General features: G+C 42.2%; 4 protein-coding genes across 7 annotated transcripts; all 4 read right to left on the bottom strand.

The window, feature by feature from the left end:
• Positions 1-777: 777 nt before the first annotated feature.
• Positions 778-3186, bottom strand: LOC108257470 (uncharacterized). Of its 2 annotated transcripts, XM_017455277.3 has the most exons (5): positions 2855-3186; positions 2593-2751; positions 2257-2463; positions 1887-2130; positions 778-1774 (listed from the first exon to the last, which is right to left on the bottom strand). In XM_017455277.3, the coding sequence occupies exons 2-5, from the start codon at positions 2679-2681 to the stop codon at positions 1754-1756; spliced, it is 561 nt and encodes a 186-aa protein (XP_017310766.1). In that variant the 5' UTR covers positions 2682-2751; positions 2855-3186; the 3' UTR covers positions 778-1753. The 2 variants fall into 2 exon arrangements, with proteins under 2 accessions (XP_017310766.1, XP_017310765.1); XM_017455276.3 differs by having other exon boundaries at positions 2593-3186.
• A 4766-nt stretch (positions 3187-7952) lies between these two features.
• Positions 7953-13004, bottom strand: LOC128629097 (uncharacterized). Its single transcript, XM_053675462.1, has 9 exons — positions 12562-13004; positions 12037-12151; positions 11248-11347; positions 9415-10599; positions 9073-9260; positions 8850-8963; positions 8549-8682; positions 8213-8434; positions 7953-8109 (listed from the first exon to the last, which is right to left on the bottom strand). Exons 4-9 carry the CDS (start codon positions 9452-9454, stop codon positions 7953-7955), a joined length of 855 nt encoding a protein of 284 aa, XP_053531437.1. The 5' UTR covers positions 9455-10599; positions 11248-11347; positions 12037-12151; positions 12562-13004.
• A 1417-nt stretch (positions 13005-14421) lies between these two features.
• On the bottom strand, positions 14422-15340 carry LOC128629091 (nanos homolog 1-like). 2 transcript variants are annotated; one of them, XM_053675419.1, is made up of 2 exons: positions 14994-15340; positions 14422-14885 (listed from the first exon to the last, which is right to left on the bottom strand). In XM_053675419.1, the coding sequence occupies exons 1-2, from the start codon at positions 15099-15101 to the stop codon at positions 14511-14513; spliced, it is 483 nt and encodes a 160-aa protein (XP_053531394.1). In that variant the 5' UTR covers positions 15102-15340; the 3' UTR covers positions 14422-14510. The 2 variants fall into 2 exon arrangements, with proteins under 2 accessions (XP_053531394.1, XP_053531393.1); XM_053675418.1 differs by having other exon boundaries at positions 14422-15340.
• Positions 15341-16863: 1523 nt separating this feature from the next.
• LOC128629089 (nanos homolog 1-like) lies at positions 16864-17976 on the bottom strand. Of its 2 annotated transcripts, XM_053675411.1 has the most exons (2): positions 17630-17976; positions 16864-17521 (listed from the first exon to the last, which is right to left on the bottom strand). In XM_053675411.1, exons 1-2 carry the CDS (start codon positions 17735-17737, stop codon positions 17147-17149), a joined length of 483 nt encoding a protein of 160 aa, XP_053531386.1. In that variant the 5' UTR covers positions 17738-17976; the 3' UTR covers positions 16864-17146. The 2 variants fall into 2 exon arrangements, with proteins under 2 accessions (XP_053531386.1, XP_053531385.1); XM_053675410.1 differs by having other exon boundaries at positions 16864-17976.
• Positions 17977-18068: the final 92 nt, after the last annotated feature.

Genomic DNA, 18068 nt, shown 5'->3' with positions numbered 1-18068 from the left:
ATTTTCACATGTATTTACACATTCATACCCAAAGGAGGTTTAAACCCTTTCCTATAAAAGACCTTCTTTCAACACCGTAATCAAACAAAAGTACTTCATTTCCTTTAATGTTCTTTGTGGCCAGGAAAATACTAATGTCCACCCCGTTTTGAAGAATGTATGCTCTGGGCCTCAGGTTGCAACGTTTCCTTGAGTGGTTGGTTAACCGCCCAAAAGTCTGTCGGTCTGGATGAGCACTCACAGCAAGGCGAATGTGCGTCAATGCACACAGCCTGTCCATTCATGTTTTCTAAAAAAAAAAACATGTGAACACCGTCCTCCGCAATCACAGTGCTGTGAGTGCTGTGTCCCTCTGAATATATATATATATATATATATATATATATATATATATATATATATATTTTAACATATCATAATATTATTTGTCACATCACATTGCATATATATATATATATAAATATAAATATATGCAATGTGATGTGACAAATAATATTATGATATGTTAATATGTTTGATCTTTTCCACAGGCACGAGAGGTTGACAGCAGATGCAGAACTGACAACGCATGACCGCACAGCTGTGCTCAGGGCCGCCAAAGGAGACTTCCTGGCCTTGATAAGGCTCCGCGATCTGCCCATGATAAGGCCAGATAAGGCTCTGCGTGCTGACATACCACCTAGCTTTCAGCGGAAGCTGCACGAGCGATGGGTGAAGGCAAACAGACCGAGAGCAAGCGATCAGAATTTATCACCACCCCACGACATCCTGCAGGATCTCGCTCCGCACTGTGAGCCGGTCAACAGAATCATGGACATCAACCATGTATGTGCAGGTTGGTGGTAGAGATTTTCGGTGCTTTAAAAACTTCTGGTCTCCTTCTGTCTAGCTAGTCAACAAAAATGTCACAACAAGTGACATCAACAACATTTTTAATGGGCAGCTGATGCATTTCATGAAGGCACAGCTCGTTAAAGGGCTAGTAACAGACAGCTAATAAGTGATATGGCTGAAAGTCTACAATGAATGACGCTACATCAATAACAAACTTTGAGCACGTCTTCACAGTGTAAACTTAAATTCTTGTTATAAATTGTATTTATACACTCATGCACATACACATTTTGTTTACAGAGGAGTATTTACACACATTTACACATGTAATTACACATTTATAACCAAAGGAAGTCTAACCCCTTTTGCTATAAAAGATTTTCTAATCAAGCAAAAGTTCTTCATTTTCTTTAATGTTCTTTGTGGCCAGGAAAATAATAATGTCCACCCCGTTTTGAAGAGTGTATGCTCTGGGCCTCAGGTTGCAATGTTTCCTTGAGTGGTTGATTAACCGCCCAAAAGTCTGTCGGTCTGGATGGCACTCACAGCAAGGCGAATGTGCGTCAGTGCACATAGCCTGTCCATTCATGTTTTCGAAAAAAAACATGTGAACACCGTCCTCCGCACTCACAGTGCTGTGAGTGCTGTGTCCCTCTGAGGCTGTGACGACCTGCCCGTGGTAGTCACACACCAGCCAGAAATCTTCGGGCAGCAATGACGCCCTTGCCCTTCCCTCCATCTTCTGTCACAACAAGTCCTTTCCACCTCTGGGTCCTTGTGAGTCTCCGGATCTGTTTAGTGTCCAATGCTGTGTCCACGGATCCATGGGGTTTCCATTCTTTGATGAACTGGGCTGCACTGGGTATGTTGCTCCTCCATCCCTGATCAGAGATCCACTTGCTGACCTTCTCCTCACTGGCTAGACGAGGGCCAAAGCGCGCTGTCAGGAAAACATGGAAAGATTTTGTTAGTTAAGACTATACTTCACAACTGTGAACGTAGCACCTTACTTGGTAAATATCTTTTTACATATAGTTTTAAAAAATACTAACAGTGAATATCATCTGGGCCTTCACCCATTGCTCGTACAGCTTCCGCTGAAAGCTAGGTGAGATGTCGGCGCGCAGAGCCTTATCTGGTGCTCCACCCTCCAGAGTCACCGGGTGCTGTTCTACACGCCGGTTGTACGCTGCCTCAAAATCCATTTGCAGATCTGTCGTCTCTGCCTTCTGCTGGGCAGCACTGCGAGCAATGCTACGGGCAGCGCGGCTTGATTCCCCTTCTGAAGGATCAGTGCTGAATAAAAATAAATAATATTTTAGAAGGAGACAAGTATAAGACTAATGTTCAAAGTGTGTGTAATATAATTTGTTTACAAATTGTGGATTGTATTAATTGTGTCGACAAATATAAAACGTGTACCTCGACTGACCAGCCAGCAAATCCAGGAGCTGACTAGCCCTCACGACGTTGTCTGCCTGCTTCATGCGGTAATGTTTCTCCGCTGTAGCAGTCGAATGTGTCAGATAGTCAGCTACCAGAGACTTCTCTGTGTCAGTCAGACTCTTGGTGGCTGTCTCGAGGACCCGGTGTGCTCTCTGGCTGGTCACCCATGGTCTGATGCCATACCTAAAGTGCAAGTCGAAACCGTATATTAATTTGATGTTTATTTATTTATATACATATAAAACACATCTACCCTCAGACCTCAGATGCCATACAGAGTGTGTGCGAAATTAATCATGATGGTCAGCTTACCCTATGTGCAGCCGTTGGAGGTCATTGGAGGGATTGTGTATTCTTCCACTCGCGGATGAGATGAAGAATCTCTCTTCAGTCCCATCCATATCCTCCCTCTTCCGCTTCCTGATGCAGGACTGGAGTTGTGGCCGCACACGTGTAGTACAGCTCAAACCACTGTTTGCAGAGGAAAAATAAAAATTAATTACATTCATTCATAAATAACGTCAAGATAAATTAATGCATCCTGTTTCTGACAGGAAAATTATTTCCAACTTACAGAATCCTCCTCCTGGGAAAGGGAAAATGTGGCCACTTGCCATGGGTGATGATAAATTCTGACTGCTTGCTCTCAGTCTGTTTGGCATATATACGGGTTGTAAGTCCAAGTAAGTTGTAAGTTGGGAAAGGGCAAATGTGGCCACTTGTTGAGCACTCGTCTTGTGCTCCTTGTGTACCCTGATGCAGTGGTCTTCTTGTTCAGCCACTCTGGAACATCTTCCGGGTGATGGCCAGGAAGTCTCCTTTGGTGGCCCTGACCACAGCTGTGCAGTCATGCGTTGTCAGTTCTCCATCTGCTGTCAACCTCTCGTGCCTGTGAAAAAGATCAAACATATTAACACATCATAATATTATTTGTCGCAGTGCTCACATATATTTGCTGTAATTCAGAAAAATGGGTGCAAAAATAAACTTGCCTTTTTTGGGTAATCTCCTTGCTGACCTTCTTACTGCAGCTCTTCTGCAGCAGTCCGAGGTAGTCTATGAACTCCCTACAGTCTGTATGCAGGTCCTTGTCATCATGCCTCAGGTTGGTGTTGATGGTCTGGTATGTGTGGAATCTGTATAGAAAGTACAAGTAAAAATTATGTACATGTATTCAAGCACAATTAAGTTTTGTGCGCACAAGTTTTGATACGAAAAAAAAAAAAAAAAAAACCTCCAAATTCTACCAACCTTTTCAAATTTTTCATGTAGTTAAGTTGAGTTTGTTTCGATAGTCAGTCAGCTCCCTGAAAAACTGCTGCGTCTTCTCTCTGTCTCTGACAAATTCCAGGGATGGTGCCCATGGGTCCATGTAACACAGAAAACGTGCAACGTTTTCAACCTGAAAAAAAGGACACGTTAGATGACCTTGTCATCATGACTAGTTTTCTGTGTGAAAATATTGTTCTTGGATATCAAACTCAAAACAAGTGTTTTTTTGGTAGTGCTCACCTACTCCTAATGTTTAGGATTCTCATTTTGAAGGTCTGTCTGCAGGAACGTAAAAAGCTTTGAGCTAAAGCATGAGCTTTAGCTAGGCAGGAGAAATCAGGACTTTGGGGATCCCAGTCCAGAAAGATTTCCAGGCCTTAATAAAAGCTTACCCAGTGAAGATGCAGGCACTTTAGCTTCACCCAGTATTTTAGTAAAAAAAAAATACATGACATTTGATACATGACCTTTGAAGGCCCAAGACCAACCTTTGCCTGCCCCGGTGGACGTAGATGGTACTGCAGTGAATTTCTGATATTTTCCCTCTGAGATTTCGTAATCTTAAATCACTGTGTTACAGCTGGATTTATATTGGACATTCGCTGTACATTCAAACTTCTCTCTTCTATTTCTCAAGAAATAAACACACAAAAAGGACATAGTGTGTATTTTCTTAATAATGTGTATTAAGTGGACATAGAAAAATTAAAAATATATTCAGTTGTATTGGTTCTATGTCCACTCAATACACATTATGTCTGTCACGATTCCCCCTTGAAGCAGCGTGCTCTAAGCGCGAATGCACGAGCACCTGCTTTTCCGTTGTTGACCGTAGTGACATCTGGACACGTGTGTTTTGTTTATGTTTCTGTCATGTCTCCTCCCTGTTATGTCATTGGCTGGGATTTCACGTGGGTCTGTATTGCTCTCAGCTGCTAGCAGTTTAGACGCTGATCATGTCCGCATATATACCGCGCGCCTCCCAGCACACAATGCGGAAGATTAATACCGTAGAGTTAGATTAGTTCGTATCGTAGTCATACTCACGGTCCATGTTTAGAGTTAGTTTAGTTCGTATCGTAGTCATAGTCATGGTCCATGTTTCCATGATTCCAGCCTTGCCCCGTGTATGCCTATTTGCCAATCGCCTGACCTCTTGCATGTTTGTGGATTACGTTTTGGATCACGTTTTGGATTTGTCTGCCTGTCTCTCTTTCCAATAAACAACTGTTCATCCTGCACTTGCATCCGTCCTATCTCTGCTCCGTCACGATTCGTGACAGAATCTTCCGCCTCAACATGGATGCAGCACGAGGACGAGAGAGAAGTCACGCCACAGAAACCAGGGAAGTAGTAGGACAATACCTCACCAGGGAACGCTCGGATTACTGGCCGCATTTTTCGTCCGTGCAATTTCCCCAAAGGTACGCCGTTGAATTGCCACCAGAGACAGCGGGATTGGGGAGCTACCCGCTGGAGTTCCTCTTCAGCTGCCAGGAGTATTTCTGCAGCTTGGCGTTTCCCAAGCCTACTAAGAGAGAGTGGATCGGGTTCCTGGTGTCCAGGTTTTGCGATCCGGCCCGTCACTGGGCGGAGCAGCTGGTGAGTGCTGCGTCGCCAGCCCTCCATGATGTCACTCAGTTTGCAGAGCTGTTTATGGAGGAGTTTTCACAGCCTGGACAACTTCGTGGTCTTGATTTACAGGGGTGGAGAGTCAATGGACAGCCCCAGGTGGACCCACCATTCAACCTCTATTAAGAGGAGATGGACAGGGCAGTAACCAGCGATCCACTTCAGTTTCCGGCCAACGCGGGGGCGAAATCTCCGAGGTGTATGACCGAGGGCTGCGGGAGAGAGACTCAGCTTCAATGTCCCACCTGCAAGAAGCTGGGCCTCCAGGAAGCTTTCTTCTGCTCTCAGGAATGCTTCAAGAGCAGCTGGCGGGAGCATAAGAAACTCCACCGGAGAGCCTGTGCAGAGACCCAGCCCGGGATCAACAGGGTGACATCGGAGCGCCCATCGGAGGTCATAGAACCAGAGCTCAACCCTGAGTTCCAAGTCCAAGTCAAGTCCCAAGTCCCTGAAGTCCAAGTCAAGTCTCAAGCTTCTGAAGTCCAAGTCAAGTCTCAAGTCCCTAAGGTCCAAGTCCAAGTCAAGCCTCCAGTCTCTGAAATCCAAGTCAAGTCTCCAGTCCCTGAAATCCAAGTCAAGTCTCAAGTCCCTAAGGTCCAAGTCCAAGTCAAACCTCCAGTCTCTGAGGTCCAAGTCAAGCCTCCAGTCAGTGAGGCCCAAGTCCAAGTCAAGCCTCCAGTCTCTGACGTCCAAGTCAAGCCTCCAGTCTCTGACGTCCAAGCCAAGCCTCCAGTCTCTGACGTCCAAGCCAAGTCTCCAGTCTCTGACATCCAAGCCAAGTCTCCAGTCTCTGACATCCAAGCCAAGTCTCACGTCCCTGAGCTCACGTCCAAGCCTGCTGATCCAGTTGACCAAGCTCTGCTAATATCTAAGCCTAATGACCCAATTCTGCTCACGCCCCAGTCTGCCGACACGCCCAGCCAAGTTCCGCTCACGCCCCAGTCTGCCGACACAACCAGCCAAGTTCCGCTCACGCCCCAGTCTGCCGACACGCCCAGCCAAGTTCCGCTCACGCCCAAGCTTCACCTGGTGACCTCAGAGCCTCAGTCTTCCTGTTCCGCTGAGGATGTCGCTCAGCCTCCCTGTTCAGCCGAGTTCGTCGCTCAGCCCCCCTGTTCAGCCGAGGTCGTCGCTCAGCCCCCCTGTCCAGCCGAGGTCGTCGCTCAGCCTCCCTGTGCAGCCGAGGTCGTCGCTCAGCCTCCCTGTTCAGCCGAGGTCGTCGCTCAGCCTCCCTGTTCAGCCGAGGTCGTCGCTCAGCCTCCCTGTTCAGCCGAGGTCGTCGCTCAGCCTCCCTGTTCAGCCGAGGTCGTCGCTCAGCCTCCCTGTTCAGCCGAGGACGTCGCTCAGCTTCCCTGCTCTGCCGAGTACAGTGCTCTGTTTCCCTGCTCAGCCGAGGATGTCGCTCTGCCTTCATGCTCCGCCGAGGTCGTCGCTCAGCCTGCCTGCCCGGCTGCGGACGTCATTCTGCCTTTCTGCCACGATTCCCACTTGAAGCACAGTGCTCTAAGCGCAAATGCGCGAGCACCTGCTTTTCCGTTGTTGACCGTAGTGACATCTGGACACGTGTGTTTTGTTTATGTTTCTGTCATGTCTCCTCCCTGTTCTGTCATTGGCTGGGATTTCACTTGGGTCTGTATAGCTCTCGCTGCATGTTTAGAGTTAGTTTAGTTCGTATCGTAGTCATAGTCACGGTCCATGTTTAAAGTTAGTTCGCGCTGGATTATCCGCTTCCAGTTCCTCGTCATAGTTCGTTTCTCGTTTTGTTTCTCGACCCTGTTTTCCGTGTCCACGACCTAGATTCTAGCCTTGCCCAGTGTAGAAAAAAGACACTTCATTTAAAGCTTCGACGTGTTCGACGTACTCATGTGTGATTGTTCACTTTCTATACAGAAAACATCAGACCCATTCATATTACAATTAACATTTCATATAACCTTTTCTTTCTGCAGTTATGAAAAAAGCTGGAGTGTGGGCACACTCGAAAACTTTCTAAGAGCCACCAGTCGTCAGGCAAGAGGTGCTTTAAAGACAGCGGCGGCTAACCTGACGGACACGGAGAAGGAGGCCGTGTCCTCTTACCTGGCCTACAACACTGCTGTGGCCAAACTGCACAGAGTACCTATGCCACAGACTGTAGTGGCCACGGCTACACTGCTGGACTCCTTGGCAGGGTAGGGTTCTTCATCTTAAACAGACACGAAACATCACAATTGCATGTATTTGTTGTTCACCTAATTTCTAATATGTTAACACATACCTTCTTTCCTCTTACAGCTCTGACACCGACCGGTTTTCCGGTCCATCGGGCACGAAGTCTTTGGACTTTGCAGACTTTTTAATGAAGTTTCCAGCATCGGCAGACAGCAAAGCACCCACCAAACTGGACAAGGTAAAAGCAGGGTTTCTGGGCGATCGAGTCTTCTACGACAAGTGGCGTGCCGCCCAAAAGGCCAAAAGATTGGAACGGCTGCTGGGTACGTACCCTGTTCAATAAATACCACGCTGACTACCAAAATGAATAAAAAAAATTTTGACAGGGGGGCAAATCTATGGTCTCCACCCACAAGCTCAAATCGTTTCTGTTGTGATTTGTTCCTTTCGATACCTGACGTGTGTGACTGAAGTGATTTTATTCTTCGTTCTAGAGGCCTTTACCCGAAAACCCCAAGAAAGCAGGGTGAAATACGGGATTCTGAAGGAAGGGTGGAACAACAACTGTCCAAAGCCAGCGGATGTTTTGGCGACCTGGAAACCAGCCACCCAATTTGTCATCGAGATTGATGAGGACCTCCGCCGGACCCTGTCTTTAACCTGTCCAGTTTGGTGGGTGCTTTGCTGTCTGCCGATGCCGGAAACCTCATTAAAAAGGCTGCAAAGTCTAAAGACTTTGTGCCCGATGGACCGGAAAACCGGTCGGTGTCAGAGCTGTAAGAGGAAAGAAGGTATGTGTTATCATATTAGAAATTAGGTGAACAACAAATACATGCAATTGTGATGTTACATGTCTCTTTAAGATGAAGAACCCTACCCTGCCAAGGAGTCCAGCAGTGTAGCCGTGGCCACTACAGTCTGTGGCGTAGGTACTCTGCGCAGTTTGGCCACAGCAGTGTTGTAGGCCAGGTAAGAGGACACGGCCTCCTTCTCCGTGTCCGTCAGGTTAGCCGCCGCTGTCTCTAAAGCACCTCTCGCCTGACGACTGGTGGCTCTTAAAAAGTTTTCGAGTGTTCCCATACTCCAGCTTTTTTCATAACTGCAGAAAGAAAGGTTTACATGAAATGTTAATTGTAGTATGATCGGGTCTGATATTTTCTGTATAGAAAATGAACAATCACACACGAGTACGTCGAATTGTGTAGGTACGTACGCTTTGTGGAGCACACCGAGGTCATTCGAAACTGTGAGCAAAGCAGTGTCAGCTGACGAAAGGAAGAACCTGTCACAGTTCAGGTCACTCCTGATCACTCTTGGCCGGATGTGCGAGTAATATGCCTGCAACCACTGTGTGAACGAGAAATACACGGGCACTTAATTTTACGGTTGTCTCAGGAATAAAATGCAGATGAGCTGAACCACAGGCTGAACAATTTCTGTAAGGTACAGTATAGACACAATTATATACACTTTCAAAATCCCCACTAAAATCATGGGCTAGCAGAAGAACTTACAGCTTCCTCCTCCTTTGTCAAGGCAAAACAGGCAGCTCGCTGCATCGTTTCATTTCGGCCGAAGCCAATCACCACCCTGTCGTCAACTTCCTTCCTGTTGACCCACTCTGACACCTGAAAAACAATGGAAAGGCAGAATTTGTTAATGAACACATTTGTAAATAACCACCACAGCATATTAAAAGAGAAAAGTCGTTTAGACCGTTAAAATAGATGCACTCACGGTCAGGCCTTGCACAGCTGCCGGGCACTGAAAGTGACGTAACACCAAAAGTGCCGTGCAGTAGCGGCGATAGCTGGTCTCCTCTGTTGAGAGGACCTGTGCGCTTGAGACGAGCTTCCGAAAGATTTTCAGGAAGTCGTTCCTGGCTACCGCCAAAATGGCCTGGTACTGTGTCACTGTCATCATATCTATTTTGAACACAGAAAAAAAACAGAGACGTCTAATTAAAAAGGCCGTACTCAGCGCTGTAGTAGTGAATGATAACATTTGTAATAATACAGAAGGAATTAGTAATAATACAGAATTTGTCATACAGAACACTTTATTGCTTATTGTCGTTACCTCTGATCAGAAGTCGAACCCTGTTGTGAGGAGGTGGCATCACCTGAGTCAATGGCCATGTCTGACTCTAGCGGCATGTTGGTGATAAAGAACCCACGCCTCTGAAATTCTTCCGCCAGTAAAGAAGCACACGGACTGTGGGGCAGGATAGAACAAAGCTGGCGGTAATCCCAGGTCCTGTTCCTCCAGACCCACCGTCTGGAAGATACCTTGGCCTTCTGGATCTCAGCTTGCCTTTCTTCTGCTGTGCTGTCTTTCATACACACTCTAGCCAGGTGGCCAGCGAGAGGTTTCTGCGGCTTCTTGCACCGCAAGCAGTGGACAATGTTGCGTTCAGCAAACCTTCAAAATAACGAGACCATGAGTACAGAGAAAGTCCAGTGAAAGAAACACAAATAAACACAAGCAAATACACTAAATGACACAAAATGTCTTACCTGTTTGGAGCCATTCTTAAAGCGGTATCAAAGCAAAATTAAGCAAATGCAGGAACAGAATTTATATCCTTATCCAAAAAAGAGTAAAGTACCTTGAATGTACCCTCTGTATTTATGCCCAAACATTAGACACGCCCACCTATTCTGAGGCATCAGGCGACCAATCACCAATTCGTTGACAGGTAATACAAAGCTGGGTTGAGGTCTGGAGGGATACGCCTTCTGTGGTGTAATGCTTGGCATATCACTTTGTCTTGAAAATGCAGCTCGGACTATCTAAAATGTATGTTTTGATTAAGCATTATGCAAATAAATAGAGTTAAAAAAAAACAAACAAAAAACTGGCATACAGGTATATATAACAAGATATATGGTCAGGCAAATTAACAAGACCATTTTGGAGTTCACTAGAATTTTTTTCTTTAAAAAAAAAAACCATCACGTCCTTAGCCACTGGGAGATGGATGGATATTCCGATGGAACGCTAGGGAGCATCTTGCTGTTAGGGATGTGAAAGCAAATTTAATAGTATTTCATAAATAATACTTTAGTGGCACAAAATAATAATATAAACTAGTCAGAAGTATTGGTATAAGTGTGTAAATAAAATTTATAACAAGAATTTAAGTGTACCCTGAAAAGATACTTATTTCGTGACAGATGAAGTCTGTTATTCTGACTAGTTTATATTATTATATAATAATAACAAACAGTCCATATTGCAACAAATACTCACTTGGAATTTAACCTGTAGGGAAAAATGAAATGATTACATATCCATTTCTCTGAACGACAACCCAGAAAGAAGCATTTACTGACATACAGATATACAGATATATATATATATAAAAAAATATATGGCCATGCAAATTAACAAGTCCATTTTTCGAGGCACTCCATGTTCACGAGAATTTTTTTTCATTAAAAAAAAAAAAGACACCACGTCCTTTAGCCACTGATTAAACTGCATTAGTTTTGACACATGATACAGCTGAACAATGGACTTTTTAGGGCTGGTCTGTGTACCCAAGATAAAAGTATTAAATTGAATTAAATTTTTTTTTTCTAAAATATTTTATTTTTACATGGTTATGTATATACTGCAAAACCCAACAACAGACACGTGAATTCAAATGGGAAGTGTCTGTAACTCCATAAAATATGGAATAAAGTGTTGCCATTTATATATATATATATATATATATATATATATATATATATATATATATATATATATATATATATATATATATATATAACATAATAATATAAACTAGTCAGAAGTATTTGTATAAGTGTTGAAATAAAGTTTATAACAAGAATTCAAGTGTACCCTGTAAAGATACTTATTTCGTGACAGATGAAGTCAGAATAGCTTACTGTAACAAATTCTCACCTAGAATTTAAGCTCCATCAGCTGAATAGCTCGATAGCTCATTCGTTAACGGCCCATCGAGGTGAACAAAAGACTGCCCCGTCATACAGTGGACCCTGACCTGTAGGGAAAAATGAAATGATTACATTTACATTTACATTTAAATTTGTGTAAATACTAGTGTAAAAAAACAAACAAACAAAAATGTAGAATGTGCATAAATACGGCCCGTATTACTTGTTATCTTCCCTTTTTTTTAATGATTGAGTTTTTCAATGTAAATAAACTTGCCTTGCCTTCTGACTAGTTTATATTAATATGCTCACTAGATATGTCACTAGATATATCACTAATATGTGTCACTAGAATACGGTGTAAATGTGTAAATACTCCTCTGTAAATAAAATTTGCATTTGTATGAGTGTATAAATCAGTTTTGGAACAAGATTGTAAGTTTACCCTGTAACGATGTGCTCCCAGTTTATTTATTATTGGTGTGGTTTGGTGTATATTGGTTTATTTCCTATACAAGAAAATCTTTTATAGCAAATGGGATTAGACTTCCTTTGGTTATAAATGTGTAATTACATGTGTAAATGTGTGTAAATACTCCTCTGTCAAAAAAAAAAAAAAGTGTATGTGCATGAGTGTTTAAATACAATTTGTAACAAGAATTTAACGAGCCTCCATGAAATGCATCAGGTGCCCATTAAAAATGTTGTTGATGTCACTTGTTGTGACATTTTTGTTGACTAGCTAGACAGAAGGAGACCAGAAGTTTTTAAAGCACTGAAAATATCTACCACCAACCTGCACATACGTGGTTGATGACCGTGATTCTGTTGCTCGCTCAGTCCGGAGCGAGATCCTGCAGGATGTCGTGGGGTGGTGATAAATTCTGATCGCTTGCTCTCGGTCTGTTTGCCTAAACAATTTCTGAGATTAATAGATATAAATTGTTGAATATCGATATTGTCTGTTTCCCACCTTGTTAATTCGTTGTTCATAATTATTGTGAGAACTCATTAACGTGATCAGTGTCTTCACATAGATGAGTATCATTTATCATTAATAATAATATATATAACTAAAGGCAAACTGAGCAAATTTGTTATTTCAGAAGAGTTTATCAAACTGGTATCGCTTCGTATGACTCAGTACCCCTGAAGTAGCTCTCAGTTTCAAAAAGGTTGGTGACCCCGATCTATACGAACGTGCAGGAAACGGGAATCAAACATTACTTTCTAGTCAGTCAATGATGATTCAGTAGAATAATTCGGCAAATAACGACCAAAACAAACGGTAAAACTGAACAATATAAACATGGGAACTTACCAATTGTCCTGACCGGAATATACTAACAAGATATGAACACCTATACCAATTATCCCGGTGTGCGTCGCTAATAACGGAACGTGCAGGAACGGGAATCAAACATTACTTCCTAGTCAGACAATGATGATTCAGTGGAATAATTCCGCAAATTAAGACAAAAATAAACGGTAAAAGTAAAGGTTCACAAATTAAATACTGTTTATTATATCAAACGGGCTTTGTATATAATACTCAGAGTTGTATGTAACATTTGGTCGTGGTAGTAACGGTAGTAAAGGCACAAACACAAAGACTCACAGTCACACTGCATGCTCAAAGATACACAAAGATCAGAGGTAAAGTTAAAGAAAAACAATTTTATTTAAATATTCAGCCCATCCCCCTCCTCTTCATCTGTGTCTTTCTCATACTCGTCATCACCAAAGTACTTGAGGGAAAAATATAAATGAACAAAATGGAAAAAAAAAAAAAAAACAACAACAAAAAAAAACAAACAATTTTAAATATATGATAGTGTATGTATTGTTCTCCTTAGTGGCTGTCTTTTTCTGACTGCTTCAAAAGGTGAAATAATAAATCAAATTAAATGCAATTCAATTGCAATGATCAAAACGATCAGAGTCACATTTATTCTCACATTTAATGTGATACACTTTTATTTAGTCACACCATTATCAAACAAGTTATTATATAAACATGTGGCTTATCTGTGTGCTTGCATGAGGGAATCCTCAATCATTACACCAGAGCTGGTGAAAATTTCAGAAATTCACTAGAGTACCATCTACGTCCACCAGGACAGGCAAAGGTTGGTCTTGGGCCTTCAAAGGTCAACTTCAACTTGCACTAAATAATATCCTGTTCACCACCAGAAGGTCCCGTATAAACATTCTAGGCATCTCTGCAAAGGCCTAATTCTCAGCTTTAATATAATAATTAAAGTTTTATTAATTCTTTAAATAGTTGATCTATGAAAATATGCTCTGTTGGAATATGCTCTTCTGTCTTCCTTAATGGCCCTGCTGTTGTTGGCACAGCCACAGAAGATACAGGCTTTCCCCCAGAATTTCACGTTTGAATTTGAATTAAATTAAGTCAAAACGATTGTGTCTGCTTAATAGCCACCCTAAACTAGCTCTTGAAGTCAGTGAAGACAAAAATTCACACTCTGGTCACATTTTTATTTTACAAGAGTGGACAAAAAAATTAAAACAACAACAAAAAAATCTTTTTAGAAATTGAAACTGTTACAAAATTGCAGAAGATTCAGAGGCATCAACTATGTCATTTCTACCAAGACAGTATAACATTTACGTTTTATATAATATCTAAAAACAAACAAATGCAGCACCGAGGCTTGTTACATGCATATAAACTATATTAACTCAAATCCAAAATGCTCTAAAATATTTTAAAAGGTCACACATCAGAAGTTCTTAGAATTGTCAATAAAATAGACCAGAAAAATAGCATCAGGTCAGAGATTCACGGTCCCATCATGAAGCCCTGGAAAAACCTGCACCTGTAACATGTTGCACCTGTGATGATCCAAAGAGGTCTGAGCACAAGCTTGTTAGAGAAATCAGCTTCAAAAACCCCAGTGAAAATAAACACACAAAACAAGTGCATACACAAATAAAGTGCACACAAAGTTAGTAAAGTAAAACTCTTGACAGTCACACCTTTCCAGGTGTTACAGCACTAAACCCAGGGCATGTCATTCCAGAGCTAAAAACAACTAAGCCTAACAGCTCTAAGCCATAACTATAAGTACAATAATGCAGACATTAAAAATATAATGCTGAAAAACTTGTTTTTGCGCAACAAGTTTTTTTTTTAATTTTTTTATTTTTGTTTTTAAAGCACGTTGAACTTTCTACAGCCACACACCCTCAGATAAAAGCAATAAAAAATAACCTACAGTTTGGTAGCGAGTGTGAAAGTGGCGTTCAGATTTTCTGTAATTTCCGGGCAGCCCAGGTGCACTTGGAGGTGTACATGGAGGTGTACGTGCTGTCCACGAGCGGGCAGAGGCGTATGGTGTGCGCGCGGTAGCCCGTCGCCCCGCACAGCGGACACACATACCGGCGCAGGTAAGGACACGCCACTTCTCCGCCGCTTCCCCTCAGGCAGTGTGACCTGAACACTTCTTCAGACTCGCGGTTATGTTTGCAGAAACCGCAGAACATTTCCCCAGAGTGAGAACCTTGAGGTGATGGAGGTAGAGGTGGAGACCCTGTGGTCCTGGTACGGCCGCGTTTCAGTTGCCCCATCGGCGTTTTCGGACTGCCTCTGACCACGGACATCTCAGGCTCGGGGAAAGTCTGGAACATTACAGCATTACGGCCCTGGTGATGAGAAATCTCAGGCGTAAACCTGAACTTCCGGACCTGGTGAGGTTCGGGAACAGAGGCTTCCCGCATCATACGCACCGTGTCCGCGAGACCCAAGTAATCCCGCCACGGCTGGAAGTAACGCTGGTCCTTGGGCTCCATGGAGCCGTGAGGCGGCAGATTGTAGCGCAGCAGAAAAAAGCACATTGCGCTTCAACTAGATAGAGGGGGGAAAAAGTCACTGTTCATTTTAAACATTTACATCAGCTACTACTCTGTTCGTCTGTACTTATGATTTAAAGAGATGCAATTCCACAATTTTCCTTAAAATGGCATTCCAGTCTGCAGGCCTTTAGGTTTGAAGCGTATCAATGAATTCTGAACAATTACCCCCGAAACGGTGTATGGCCTTCAGTCCCCAATAGCAGCTTAAGGCTTTTTTTGACTTTAATATGCCTAACAGTAAAAAAAAATGTTCAGGATTGCTCCACATGTTTGACATGTTTTATTATTATTATTTATTTAGGTTTTTTATTTTATTATGGTGTTCAAAGAAATTATTTTATAGGAAAGGGTTTAGACCTCCTTTGGTTATAAATGTACATGTGTGTATCAGTGAAATTTATTAATTTTTAATAAATTTATTCATTTTCAAGTGATTCATTTACTTCTCTTTAAATCCAGTTTTAGACTGTGATATTACAAAGGTCTTTCCAGATTATTACTTGCCACACTGTGTGAGATAACCCCAGTAAAATTGCCTGAATTCTATAATATAATTTGTTCACCATGTTAGGTTTAAATCCTCTAAAAACAGATTCGCAATGGACTAACATTACTCCGTTCCAGTTCACATCCTTCAAAGCATTGGCATGTTTTGTTTACTCTCACAATCCCCCCTCTCACAATATATATATATATATATATATATATATATATATATATATATATATATATATATATATATATATAAATCGCAGCTAGTGATGGTTAATTCGGCAAATTATCACAAAAATAAACGGTAAAACTGAACAAGGAAACGAAATCAAATATATAGTTCCTAGTCAGTGATGATTTAGCAGAACACGAACCTTTTTGAAACTGAGAGCTACTTCATAGGCAAATTGCTCAGGATTTGCATATTAGTTAACTTTGGTATATGATTTGATTTAAAATATTTACCTCATGCTAGCTGAATGATCACGTAAATGGTTCTCCTTAGTGGCTGTCTTTTTCTGACTGCTTCAAAAGGTGAAATAATAAATCAAATTAAATGCAATTCAATTGCAATGATCAAAACGATCAGAGTCACATTTATTCTCACATTTAATGTGGCTTATCTGTGTGCTTGCATGAGGGAATCCTCAATCATTACACCAGAGCTGGTGAAAATTTCAGAAATTCACTAGAGTACCATCTACGTCCACCAGGACAGGCAAAGGTTGGTCTTGGGCCTTCAAAGGTCAACTTCAACTTGCACTAAATAATATCCTGTTCACCACCAGAAGGTCCCGTATAAACATTCTAGGCATCTCTGCAAAGGCCTAATTCTCAGCTTTAATATAATAATTAAAGTTTATTAATTCTTTAAATAGTTGATCTATGAAAATATGCTCTGTTGGAATATGCTCTTCTGTCTTCCTTAATGGCCCTGCTGTTGTTGGCACAGCCACAGAAGATACAGGCTTTCCCCCAGAATTTCACGTTTGAATTTGAATTAAATTAAGTCAAAACGATTGTGTCTGCTTAATAAGCAGTGAAGACAAAAATTCACACTCTGGTCACATTTTTATTTTACAAGAGTGGACAAAAAAATTAAAACAACAACTTCTTTTTAGAAATTGAAACTGTTACAAATTTCAACATGTCATTTCTACCAAGACAGTATAACATATAATATCTAAAAACAAACAAACAAATCAGCTTCACAAATACACATATACACAAATAAAGTGCACACAAAGTAAAACTCTTGACAGTCACACCTTTCCAGGTGTTACAGCACTAAACCCAGGGCATGTCATTCCAGAGCTAAAAACAACTAAGCCTAACAGCTCTAAGCCATAACTATAAGTACAATAATGCAGACATTAAAAATATAATGCTGAAAAACTTGTTTTTGCGCAACAAGTTTTTTTTTTAATTTTTTTATTTTTATTTTTAAAGCACGTTGAACTTTCTACAGCCACACACCCTCAGATAAAAGCAATAAAAAATAACCTACAGTTTGGTAGCGAGTGTGAAAGTGGCGTTCAGATTTTCTGTAATTTCCGGGCAGCCCAGGTGCACTTGGAGGTGTACATGGAGGTGTACGTGCTGTCCACGAGCGGGCAGAGGCGTATGGTGTGCGCGCGGTAGCCCGTCGCCCCGCACAGCGGACACACATACCGGCGCAGGTAAGGACACGCCACTTCTCCGCCGCTTCCCCTCAGGCAGTGTGACCTGAACACTTCTTCAGACTCGCGGTTATGTTTGCAGAAACCGCAGAACATTTCCCCAGAGTGAGAACCTTGAGGTGATGGAGGTAGAGGTGGAGACCCTGTGGTCCTGGTACGGCCGCGTTTCAGTTGCCCCATCGGCGTTTTCGGACTGCCTCTGACCACGGACATCTCAGGCTCGGGGAAAGTCTGGAACATTACAGCATTACGGCCCTGGTGATGAGAAATCTCAGGCGTAAACCTGAACTTCCGGACCTGGTGAGGTTCGGGAACAGAGGCTTCCCGCATCATACGCACCGTGTCCGCGAGACCCAAGTAATCCCGCCACGGCTGGAAGTAACGCTGGTCCTTGGGCTCCATGGAGCCGTGAGGCGGCAGATTGTAGCGCAGCAGAAAAAAGCACATTGCGCTTCAACTAGATAGAGGGGGGAAAAAGTCACTGTTCATTTTAAACATTTACATCAGCTACTACTCTGTTCGTCTGTACTTATGATTTAAAGAGATGCAATTCCACAATTTTCCTTAAAATGGCATTCCAGTCTGCAGGCCTTTAGGTTTGAAGCGTATCAATGAATTCTGAACAATTACCCCCGAAACGGTGTATGGCCTTCAGTCCCCAATAGCAGCTTAAGGCTTTTTTTGACTTTAATATGCCTAACAGTAAAAAAAAATGTTCAGGATTGCTCCACATGTTTGACATGTTTTATTATTATTATTTATTTAGGTTTTTATTTTA

Source organism: Ictalurus punctatus, chromosome 24 (genome assembly GCF_001660625.3).
Source record: "Ictalurus punctatus breed USDA103 chromosome 24, Coco_2.0, whole genome shotgun sequence".
Lineage (NCBI taxonomy): Eukaryota > Metazoa > Chordata > Actinopteri > Siluriformes > Ictaluridae > Ictalurus > Ictalurus punctatus.
This window is presented reverse-complemented; position numbering and strand designations above follow the sequence as displayed.